This window comes from Pelodiscus sinensis, chromosome 1 (genome assembly GCF_049634645.1).
Source record: "Pelodiscus sinensis isolate JC-2024 chromosome 1, ASM4963464v1, whole genome shotgun sequence".
In the NCBI taxonomy this organism is placed as follows: Eukaryota; Metazoa; Chordata; order Testudines; family Trionychidae; genus Pelodiscus; species Pelodiscus sinensis.
The window spans coordinates 90,450,194-90,462,912 of NC_134711.1; the positions used below are offsets into that span (position 1 = coordinate 90,450,194).

At 42.7% G+C, this 12,719-nt stretch overlaps 1 protein-coding gene across 9 annotated transcripts in view; it reads right to left on the reverse strand.

Moving 5' to 3' along the window:
* Positions 1–4,263: 4,263 nt before the first annotated feature.
* The window catches only part of GRAP2 (GRB2 related adaptor protein 2), a 161,763-nt gene continuing 153,307 nt past the window's right edge, over positions 4,264–12,719 (reverse strand). For 8 of the 9 annotated variants that reach the window (XM_075936443.1, XM_075936414.1, XM_075936456.1 and 5 more), the window contains 2 exons: positions 12,380–12,499; positions 4,264–12,143 (listed from right to left, as the gene is read on the reverse strand). In XM_075936443.1, coding sequence (XP_075792558.1) covers positions 11,964–12,143; positions 12,380–12,499 — 300 coding nt within the window. In that variant the 3' untranslated portion in view covers positions 4,264–11,963. The remainder of the gene's footprint in view (positions 12,144–12,379; positions 12,500–12,719) is intronic. The other variant, XR_012905947.1, reaches the window with a different exon arrangement.

The following is a 12,719-nucleotide window of genomic DNA, read 5'->3' on the forward strand; positions in this document are numbered from 1 at the left end:
TGCCTAGCAGCTTCAAAAGCCAAGTTACTGAGAGGGCAATCAACCCAGACATATGCACGGAGAGCGTAACCTGCTGGCTGATTAAGAAAGCTGGGATGTACAGAGGATGTGATAGAAGATATGGATGCTGAGGCTGAGGCAAGAGAGGTAGTAATAAATGCGGGTGCTGGAGTATGAAGGAAGCGGGCCAGAGGTACATATACTAAGGCTGTGGAGGTAAGGAGACCTAGACATATCTATAAGGGAAGGTAGGAGGTGTTACTAGAAGATCTCAGTATTTTCAACAGTAGCTATATTTGGATTTTGCATTTGCAGTATTATCATAGGTTGATCTACTTTGCTCTAGCTTAATCCAAATACTTGGTTTAGTGAAAAAGTTGGAAAAATCCTGCCTTACACAAACACATATGCACACAAAAAGCATGCACATATGCACACAAAAAGCATGCACATATGCACACAAAAAGCAACTAACCAATTGGAATGCTTTATTCAATTACCTTTAAATTAGACAAAAAAGGTGAGGTAACATCTTTATTGGACCAACTTCTCTTGGTGAGAGAGCCAAGGCAACAGTGCTCTCAAATGAGCTATTCTCCCAAGGGCTTCCCCACTGGCTGCAGTCCCTGAACAAACAACTTCCTCTTTTAGGGTGAGTAGCATAATGCTAAGTAGGTCAGCATTGTCTTATTCTCTGGAGTCTTTGGGGGTTTCTAGGAGTGGAGAATGATGCTGCAAGGTTCCAGGTCTTCAAGTACAATATACTTTGATATCAGGGCCATGTTAGAGATTTCTGCCAAACGTGCAGCCTTAGGGTTCTCAGGTCATGGGGGCTCCATCCCACCACAAACATTATTGATCTTTTCTATTTTGGTGATGCCCAACGATTCCAATCAAGATTGGGGCCCCTTTGTGCTTAGTAGGGATGTAAAATTCTGGTTAAAACGTTAACCACTTAAACATTATGGTTAACTGGGCCTGGTGGGTGGCCAGCCACTGCTCCAGCCATGCCAGGTGCTGTTTAACCAGTTACCCTGGTAAGCATGCCAGTAAGGCCATGCTTCTGGGTAATGGTTAACCCTTTACATCCCTAGTGCTCAGTGCTCTACAAACGTAAGTGAAAGAACAATTCCTACCCTACAATCTAACTGACCCAAGAACAGATGAAGGGTTGTGCCCAGGGATGTAATAGAACCATTAGTGAAGATGGAGATGACTGGTACAGATTTGTTAGTTTCATTTGTGACTGGCTAGGTGAGAAGGCAAGGGGAGGTAGAGCAAGACTGCAGGAAAGGAAGAAAGAGGGATAGGATAGTCACACCCTGCCATGGTCAACTGTAAGGTTTCTGTAGACTTCCCTGCTGCAAGGATATCTTAGACTAGGGTCCTGAAGGAGGACAGCATAATGAGTTTATACAAAGGAGCTGGGGCGGCGGGGGATTAGGCTGCTGGTGCACTGGTACGACTGCCTGTCATGATGACGAATATTGACTCATTATTTCCATGTGCTGCTCACGTCTGCCTGTCTGTACCCAGCTGTAGTTTCTTATCTTATACTTTGTAAGCCATTGGGTCAGGAATTCTCTTTTTTTGTTCCGTGTTTGTACAATGTGAAGCACAATAGGGTCCTGGTCCAGGCCTCAATGCAGGGAGCTTTTGAGGTCTGTAACAGGGTGGCACCCACTTTTCCAAGTGCCCACTGGTTGAGTGCATGTGCCTACACTCTCTCTCTGATTACAGTAGGTCTTCCGCAACTCAGTCCTCTGGCTGAGTCATGCACAATCTATATGTGTAGTACAAACATGGGACAAATAGTCCAATAGGGGCCTATCCCAGTATCCCGTCCATAAGAACATCTCTGTGGCCCTGCCTGGGCTCAGCCTTTAACAGTCTCTCTGCTTTTCTGGATTAGCCTTCAAATGGTCCCTCAACCCTGACATGGGACTGGGCTTCCAGGCTTCCTCCCTGGAGACGTTTCACCTCTCCCGCTCCAGCTGGCCCCCTAAGCAGTTTAGTTCCCCTACGGGGGGAGGGGTGTCACTATCCAAAAGTCCCTTTCTCTGGACCTGATTCAGCTTCCTTCCTTGGGGCTTATGCTACTTCCCAGTGGTTGGTGAGGGAACCTGGACCTGCCCACTACTCCAGGTCCCAGTGCAGGGATTCTGTGAACAACATCTGACTGCTGCATCCATTTAGCTAAAGTGCATCACTGCTATGATTTCCTGGGCCACTTCCCTATGGCACCAGCACCTGCACAAACACTCTACCCTTACCATAGGGCTGAATTCCTTGCAATCAATGGCTTGTCCCAGTCCCAGCAATCAGCTACATGCTCCTTCTCTTCTCTCCTGTTCTCTGCTGGCAACTGAAGGTTCTTCTTGCTTCAGTCAACAGCAGCCATCCAGAAGCACCTTCTTGCTCCTTTATCCTTCCTGGCAATTATTTTTCACAGTCGCAGTGGCCAGCCTTCCCTTCCTTCCTTAATCCCTGCCAGCAACTGCTCTGTCTTTCAAGTAGGAATAAGAGATCTTCCGGAAAAGGGCTTATTTTCCAGAAAATCGCGTCTACACTGGCGCTTTTCTCTGGCAAAAACCCCGAGCCGGAAAAAAGCGGCAGCCATGTAAATGCAAATGCCGCGGGGGATATTTAAATCCCCCGCGGATTTGCAATTCCGAAGTGTCTCATTAGCATCCCTTTTCCGGAAAGGGATGCCAATGAAGACACAGCCCTTTTGTTTAATACAGTGCTGAAGGGAGAACCAGTGGAGAGATTCAAAGGGAGCTGATGTTGTCATAGTGATGATCCAGCAAGACCTTTTCTATACTAGGAAAATGCATCTTATTGACATTTTAACTAACATGATGTTCAACACAGTTTTGCCTTTAGTGTGAACTAAGTCAGTTGTGTCAAAAATGTGTGATGGTTAATTAGTCATTTTAAAACATGGCTGATTCCTGTGCTAAATTGGGTTAACCATCATATTTGTTAAAATAGGTTCATGTTTTCTAATATGCTGCATTTTCTCAGTGCAGCCAAGGCAGGAAAAGATCTTAGCAACATCATTTTGAATGAATGTGAAGGAGTAAGGATATAGCAGTCAACTCTAGTGAGTAGGAGGGAACAATAGTCCAGGTACAAGATGAGAGTGGCCTAGATGAGCATTTTGGTAGTGTGGACAGTTTTGCCTGAGTAATGGCAGGGTAAAGTCCTTAGGATCAGGTTAATTTAAACACTCTTATATGCATGTATAAGGCTTCTTTAAATAAAGTGTCACTGTCATTTCAAATAAGAGGAGTAACCTGCATAGACTTGTTGCTACTTTACCTGAAAATCTTATCAAACTAGATGGTGCTTTTCTGAAAAAATAAGCCAGATTTACTCAGATGGTGTAAATCAGCATAGCTCCACTGACTTAGAGTGACAACAGTTTACACTAACTGAGCATATGGCCTATTGTCCCTTCAGGGCATAATACCCATCTGTTTCAAAGCTGGCTGTGCCTGTAGCTGGGCCCATAAATTCACAGTTAGGTACCTAAATAAAAGTGGCCGGTTTTTGAGAGATGTCTTCATCTAGAGTTGTATGCACTCAGCACTTGGAAAAATGAGGCCACTCACATGTAAATGTGTTCCTTTAAAGGCAAGCGTCTGCGTTAGTATTGTGTCGATGAGTGATATTTAATATTGTACTATTAGTGTTGCCATTTGCAGACAGATTCAAAATGTTAAGGTCAAAAGGGACTATTATGCTCATCTCATCTGACCTCTTGCATAACATAGGGTACAGGACCTCACTCAGGGTATGTCTACACTACCCCGCTAGTTCGAACTAGCGGGGTAATGTAGGCATACCGCACTTGCAAATGAAGCCCGGGATTTGAATTTCCCGGGCTTCATTTCCATAAGCGGGGAGCCGCCATTTTTAAAACCCCGCTGGTTCGAACCCCGTGCAGTGTGGCTACACGGGGCACGAACTAGGTAGTTCGAACTAGGCTTCCTAGTTCGAACTACCGTTACTCCTCGTGAAATGAGGAGTAACAGTAGTTCGAACTAGGAAGCCTAGTTCGAACTACCTAGTTCATGCCCCGTGTAGCCACGCTGCACGGGGTTCGAACCAGCGAGGTTTTAAAAATGGCGGCTCCCCGCTTATGCAAATGAAGCCCGGGAAATTCAAATCCCGGGCTTCATTTGCAAGTGCGGTATGCCTACATTACCCCGCTAGTTCGAACTAGGAGGGTAGTGTAGACATACCCTGAGTGTGGTTGAACTAGCGTGCATCTTTCAGAAATGCATTCAGTTTGGATTTAATAACCCTAGCAATGCAGAATCCACCATATTTCTTGGTAAGTTGTTCTTATGGTTAATTTCCCTCACTGTTAAAAAAAGTGTGCCTTATTCCTAATGTAGCTTCAACTTAGTTCTTTGGTGGGGCTGTAACTAATATCTTTTTTTTCTGTCCTGAATCAGAGAGAGAGAGAGAGAGGTGTGAACTCAGTGGGAGTGTACATTTTCTGTATTATAAGTATTTATGAAACTTCTGCATTCTGAAAATTGTGCACATTCAAATGAGAGGTTCTAGTTGTAATTTTGGCCAGCTGATGTTAATGATTTTCATGTATTAGCACTGGTTTGCTTCCTGACCAGATTGACACAAATAATAGCTGCACCTAACTCAAAAGGAGCCACATCAACAGCAAGACGTATTATTTAGCTGGGTGACAGACATAAAAAAAAACCCCTCTGGCAATTAAACTTTTGGGCATATTGGATCTATCTCCTAGATAACATTCTTTGATGATAGCTTCTCCAGGATATTTACCAGTGTGAACATACTAGAAATATTTTTTTCTCCATATAAATTACAGTATAAGAAATGACTGTGGCTCTTTCATATTTTTTTTTAATGGACAAGCTTTCACCACAGCATCCACCGCTGAAATGTGGTGTGGGTCTTTGTTTTGCCATTTACTGCAAATGCATTATATTCAGTGAAGAGCTTTATTAAGCAAAATCCTTGGTCTTTTCCAATGTTATTTCTGATTCATCTAAATGTTTTAAGACATCCCTCAAATTTTAGTAGTGTTCTTCATTTGTCTTACTCACTAAGTCACTGACATAGCATTGTGGATTAGACTTTATTCATCAGTGACCAGAAAACAGCTGGTACCAAAATGGCACCCTATGGTAGTACACTCTTAACAAGTCCAAAGTGGTTGTAAGAACCAAGAGGCAACACTTCATATCAACTTTTCACTAGTGAAAATGACTGCACAAGGTTCACAACAATGAAGACTCTGTCCCTAGGAGCTTATCACAAAAGTTATTTTATTTGTGTTTTTATCCAGTTTTCATGTACAAAAATGATGAATTATATTCTGCTTCTAATTCAACAACGTATAGCTTAATCAGTGCTGCAACATCTAAAAATATTAGTTCATGCCAAGGTTTATTTCCAGTCCATTACCTTGAACTAATTCTCTCCATTTATAATTACTTGTTAATATTGGAGCAGTGACAGTGTAGGCACTTTACAAGCAGAGAGGGTGGCATGATTCCCTGTTCCAAAGAGCTTGCCTGGGTCTGATACTTTCACTACTGAACATATATAAAAGCTATATCAGCTGGATGACCTTTAGAGCAATCAGACAGTTGTCTTTTTTTAATTTAATTTTTCTTTGGTTCATTGAAAGTCTTCTTAGAAGTGCTTTTTAAATAGGGATTTGAACATCAGTTATGAAATCAGGATGTTCTTACAATTTACAGACTTCACTTGTACAGCTAACACATCCATTCTGAACAGCTTTCTTCATCAAGTTTTCCTCACTTTCATTTACAGGACCAAATTCACTGTGGTCACATCTCCACAGTGGTGGAGTTGCACCTGCTTATGCCAGTGGTGATCCTTATTGTAATATGAAAATATCTAACAAAAATAAATCTCTAATTGTTTGTAAATTACTTTAATGTTAATTTTGTGCATAAACTTTTTTGTTTTTTCCTTCCTTTCTAGGACATTCCTTGACTACCTGGGCTGCTCTTCTGTTTGCATTTTCAGCCAGTGTCCTTAATCTTCTGCCATTTGTGTAATTTTCCATGTTCATAGTAGCACACACTACATCAGCTGAGTGGCTTTTGTTTGCACAGTGAAAACATAAAATATGTTTTAAATTTCTTTTCTGCATTGAGGTATGTGCACATTTTTACTCATTTTCCATGTTTCTCTCCAGGCCTATAGTTGTCAGCTAAATCCACAGCCTTTTCCCACTGTCAGTTCTGCTTCCATAAGGCCTGGTCTTCACTAGAACCTTAGTCCAAAATTAGTCCCCGAAGGCAGATTTTGTAAGTGATGTGTCCACACTACCAACCCCAATATTTCAGAATAAGGGGCCTCAGAATTTGAACTCTGTAGTCCTGCTTTCCATGAGGAATACTGCTATTCTTGAACTTGTAAGTCCTAAATAACATTAGTGTAGATGCTCCGATGCTGCTAATTCAAATTCACTGGCCTCAGGGAGGCTTCCCGCAGCTCCCCAGAGTGCTTCCAAGGTAGCAGGTCTATATTAACGGAGCCCACCTCGAACTACATTCGATTCTTCCCCGTAGTGAGGACATGGAACTTCAGATTTGTAAAATCGGATTCCCAGAAGTCAAATTTAGTAAATTTGAAATAATCTCATAGTGTAGCCATGGCCTTAGTGACTACTTTCATTCTTCATGCAAATTAACCCTTTCACAAGCAGGGGGGAGGGTCCTAGAACCCAGGTTCCCATCCAATCCTGAACTTCTACGCCACAATTAAACAGTCTCATAACTCGAGCCCTCCACGTTTGAGACAGCTGAGATGATTGCTGTGTAGACATATCCTCTGGGTACATTTTCCAGACCTGAAGAAGAGCTCTGAGTTTGAAATCTTGTCCCTCTCACTAACAGAAATTGGTCCAATAAAAGATATTACTTCACCCACTTTGTCTCATATTCTGGGACCAACGTGGCTGCAATACTGAGGGGGAAAAAAGGGAGATCTGGTCACTTAATCCCATAGTATACCTTTGAGGTTACACTTAGGAAGTTAGTCCTGGCATTCTGGACAGGTATCTCTAGGCACAATGGTGAGAATAGTCTCTCTGTACACCCTTTGCCTAGCAACTGCCAGAATGTAACTGTGCTGGTATGTGACTCACCACTTCAGTGCTTCCTGCTGGCTGTCCTGGGGATTAGCTCTACCTGCTATTGCACCTTCTTCTGGTGATGTCTTGCTGACATCACTTCTGCTTGAGGACCCTTGTCACTTCCAGGACTATGGTGTCCTCTTCAAGATACAGTTCTCTGGCTGTACCACACACTATCATCTCTGTCCAGTGACTTACCATCTCTGTCCAGTCATTTCCCTCAGAGGTGAGTGGAGACAAGGGGGACCAAGTCCCCCCACTACTTTGAGTCCCAGATTCAGGACCCTGTACATGGCTGCCACTTATCACTAGGTCCCTGTCAACTCCTAGGCCACTTCCCCTTGGCTCCAACACCTTCTTTGCCTTTGCCACAAGGCCTCAGCCTGCAGCCCACCATAAGCTGTCTTTAGCTCTCTGATCTCTGCCTGATGCACTGCTCTCTCTGAGGTGCTTGCTGCCTTCAGCCTGCAAAGCAGCAACTACTTCTCCCTTCTCAAACTTCAGAGAATGATTGAAGCTGCTCTGCCTTGAAGTTCTTCTTATATGGACCTGCTGGGCCTTGATTGGCTGCTCCTCTCAGCCCTTCTCTGACTGGCTGCCTCCTGCACTGCTCCCTAGAGCCCTATTAACCCCTTACAGCCCAGCGTGGGGCAGGTGCCCCATCACATTAACCATCTATGGTCTCTTGTGTGATATTGTGTGTGCATCTGTTATGTGTGTGTATACACACTCATAGCAGCTCTATAGCACATAACACTGTGTTCTGGTTTTTGTGTTAAAGCTTTTCATTTCTTGTGTTTACTCATTTTTATTAGCTTCTGAGAGGTTGTAAATAAAATATGGATTTTCACCATATTGAGGACAAAAAGCTAGTTCAGCCCTCAATGTGAACGCAGCTGGGCTCTGCTTAATAACCTTCACTCCTGTTATCCCTCCAAATGCAGTCCAGCTTCCTCAGTGTGATTTGTTTTTAAAAATGTACTTGCCTTTCCACTCTTACTACTCCTGTTCTTGTTTATAATCTGTTTTCTCATATGCTGTCATTTTTGCCTGTGAAAAATACTAAATCAAATATTTAACTGGGTTTCCCCTCCTCCCCCCCCCCTTTCAGCTTCACAGTAGGATATCATCTAGACTGTATCTCTGGATTATTGCTTTATAAAATATTGACAAACACCAAGAAGATACAGCTTATGAGATTCTAAGGCATAAGTATGTGCATAATCTCTTTGATTTCATTGCTTTACATATTACTTCTTGAAACATCAATTTAAAAAATACATGGAGAGCAACCCCTCACTCAAGAAACCATAACTTGACACTGGAGTGCTTCCAATTTACTGCCCAGTATTAATTACTTAAACTTTGTAAAGAGGCTTTAGCTATGTAAAGCGCTAAGTGCTAAGCATATGATCCTCAGTCTAATTTGTTTGCAACCACATCTTCATTACCTACACAAGCTTTAGAAGGCCGAGCAAAGAGAAAAAAATCATCTGTTTTAAATTTTTTAAAAAATTGTAAATAACAATTAATCTACTATTACAGCATGTTGGGGATTAATCTGAAAGAACCATTTATCTTCTTCAGGGAGTTCCAGATCTGACATTGCTTCTTTACTTTTGTTGCTCTTTGATTTTTCTTCTTCCATCTTCCTCTGCATTGTTCTTTTCTCTTTCTTCATCTTCAACCTACCTTCTTCCAAATCTTATCCTTGTCTTAAAAAGAACCTCCTGAAGCTGTGGAGTCACTTAGGGTTAGATTCTGACACCCTCTCATTGAACAGGACACCTGACTCTATAAGCAGTCCCATTGGTTTCCAAGAGGACTGTTCAAAGAGAGAGAAATAGTCTGTGGCTATGTCTACACTACAGAGATTTTTTTTTGAAAAATGGCTGTTTTCCGAAAAAACTTCACTTACGTCCACACTGCAAACGCATTCTTTCGAAAAAGAATATTGAAAGAACAGAGGGGTTTTTCCAACATTGGTAAACCTCTTTCTACGAGGAAGAAGCCTTTTTCCGAAAGAGCTCTTTTGGGAAAAGGCGTGTGTGGACAGGGAAGAGGGAGTTCTTTCGAAAGAAGAGGAAAGAGGAAAACGCACACATGCCCTGGTGGCCACTCTTTCCGTAGTAATCACAGCCTAAATGCGAGATAACATCCACACTGAATGGATGCTATCTTTCGAAAAAGCAGATTGCTTTTTCGATGCACTTTGGCAGTGTGGATGCCCTCTTTTGGAAGAAGTTTTTTAGGAAGATTTCTTCCAGAAAAGCTTCTTCCAAAAGAAGCTAGCAGTCTAGACATTGCGTGGATAAGGGTTTCCGAACCTAGCCCACGTGGAACTATTAGGGCCAAATCTAGCCCAGATTTAACCAGGCACAAAGTCACCGAAGAAAATAAAAATACACCTATTTGTACCACATCTGAACTTCACTCAATAGGAGCTACCATGTCCATCAGTTTCTGGCAGTGTTATAGCCATTTCAGTCCCAGGATATTGGACAGTTAAGGTGGATAAAGTAATATATTTTATTGGATCTACTTCAGTTGGTGAGAAAGATTGTCTCTCTAATCGACAGAAGTTGGCTTTATAAAAGCTATTACCTCATCCACCTTGTCCTGCTGTTTCCTGGAACTCATCCGCCTAAATCTAGGTAACCAAATTCAGGGGCATTTTTTTAGATTTCACTAGGGGACAGGGCAACTTTCAGTGGGAGTCCAGGGACTGCTTAGTTCTCTGGAAGCTTTTGGATAAAAAGTAAAATTCCATAATTAGGCTGTCTCCTTCACAGTTGCCCAGGGCAAGGCCTCATTGTCCTTTTCCTGGAACAGCTGCTCTGAAATAGAAAACAGCAGCACCCAGTCCCATACTGGGCTGGGGGGATGGGCTGGGACCAGCCATACTCTGTCATCTGTGGTGTGGTGGGAAAATATTGGCTTTGTTTATGGAGGTGATTGGGCTCCTCTCAGCCACTGTACCCCTACGCCAACCCTCTCATGGCACCCACGACAGTGGAGTTCTGCTTGCATCCATTAAACTGACTAGCTGTCCCTCATTACACATGAGACTGAAGATCCATGTAAAATTTTCTGCTTCATTGATCCCCTAGCAACCAATACTTCTGGCCATATTTGTCAAGCTTTCTTGAAAAGTTTCATACTGCTCAAGAACAGCAAACGTCACATATTTTGTGACAATGGTATTTATGTCATGTCAACGGATGGCACTCAGCCTGGATCCTCTTTTCTTTTCTTCCCATTGGTTCTGTCCTTTATCAAGCCCATTTTTACTGATGAGTCTGATTTGGTTTTGTTACTTGTGTTCTCTTTCTTGCCAAATAAACTGAAACCTGTAGTTCCTTGCTGACTCCTGAGGTCTTAAACATGGTATGAAACTCTTTTGTTCAGGCAGCTTGCTAAATTTCAACTTGCATGAGTAGCAGTGACCCAGGGCTTTTGCTCAAGGTTTTGATAATTTTAAGTGTATATTTGAAGTGTGTAACCTTACTGGTGATTTCTACAACTCTCCTTTGTTTTGTTTTTTAATTTACTCTTAAACTTGTTTCCAAGGTATTGTACATTTACTTTATTTAGTTCAAAGGAAACAGATATATAAGGAGGTTGTATTATGATAGCAACATTATTCATTGCATTCCCATAAGTAGAGCAGGAGCCTTGCCTAGAATCAGGCATCTCTAATGGACTGAAATAACTAGAGATTGCTTCTGGCATTATAGTATTATCGATAAGTAGAGTCCAGTGAGAAGGCTACTGAGGAGAGGTGACAAGGAAGCTATGCATGTGGAAGTAGAGGCCATGAATGAGGTGGGTGAGAAATCAGGGGTGTGAAATTGGGACAATTTGTAAAAGCAGCACTGTGCTACCATATATAGTTGCCTGACTTCTGATATCCCTGAACAATCAAATACCCTTGCAGGAAAATACACATATGTGGATTTGAGTGTGTATGTGTGTGGTTTCACAGAGACAGAGGTGGATGATACATGTTCCCAGCAACTCAAAATTATAAACACAGGCATTCCAGGTTCCCAAAAATATAGAAGGAGTACTTACTTTTAGGCAGCAACATACTACTAACAATATTATAGTTAAACAAGACTGTTGGTGACATCCACTGTTTTCACAGTTGTTGACTATTGGTTTGGCTGAAAAGCCAGGCCCCGACAGGAATGTTTAATGGAAAGTACAGGATATCTTGGAAGGCAGCTCAGACAGTAGACAGGAGTATTTGTGGTATGGTCAGGAGTGCATGAGGGTAGGTCTATCAGGAGCTGCAAAGAACTTGGTTTCCCCCCCCTCCTCCATATTGGTTCCACATTAATTATTCTGTACAACAGTCTGCAGGACCACATTCCTTCTTCTACTAAACAGTGTGCTGTAAGATCCAAAAGGTGGTACTCAGATGTTGGAGGAGGTGAAGCTGCCTACAAGTTAAAACCTGCTTTGCTTGAGGTGGGTTCCCTTGTGACTTATCTAATTTAGCAAAGTCTGAGCTAGCAACATTTTGCCAAAATGACAGCAGTGCAGACAGCATCCAGCAAGACCACATGGACAATCCAGAATTCCTGCTCCCTCTAACATGTGGGTATAAAAAGGAGAGAGAACCCTCTACTCCTCTCCAGAAGTCACTTTAATATTAACCAATCAACGGATAAACTGCCAATAAATTATTACTGTAATAAAAACATCATATGTTCTGGCTGCATGGAAGATGTTCTCTGCCCCTGACATGCCAGAGCAGTTCCATCCCAAACTATCTTGGAGTGCTGCAGATTCACCGGGTCACTGGTGTAACATAGTTGGCTGGGAAGAGACCCAGTTTGCCGTGCAGGCGCCCTTTCCACCAAGAGGGGTTAGAGTTGTCCAAGACTTCTACGATGTCTCCACTGCGGAATCCTAGCTCATCACACTCCAGTGCCTCAAAGTCATATAAGGCCTGGGCCCATAGTATTTGCTGAGAAGGAGGAGATAGGAAAGGTCAGGCACAATTCTTATGAATCTTCACCACAGCTCAAACCAAAAAGAGCAAGAAATGCAATGCTGGGATGTGAAAGCATGACATCAGCATGGAATTCAATGGAGTTCCTGTTTCTCCCCTGTCCTCCCCACAGAATAGTAAATCTCCTAGACTCTATGATTGTTTCCTTGAAAGAAAGAATCAGGGAGAGGCTTATAGTGCAAACCTCCTACCTGTGGTTGTTGAAGGGATGGTTGTGTGGGTCTCCGGTACATGGATGCTGCACTTCCTTCTCCGTAGTCTCTGAGGCCATGACAGACATCGTTCCTATCCAAGCTTCCACCACTTCTGTGCTAGAAAGTGAAGTGCAAGAGAAGAGCCATTAATATACTCAGGTGTGCAAACTGGAATGGGGTTTACAGTTACTGAGTACAGAGTTTCAGGATCCAGCCAATATATATGTCACCTAATGCCTCCAAGTAATTTCTTATATCCATTTATTGGGTTTCCCCTCCCCCGCCCCGGGTGTTCATTGGGCTGTAAGCAACACACCTAATAGGGAAGGATCTCTTA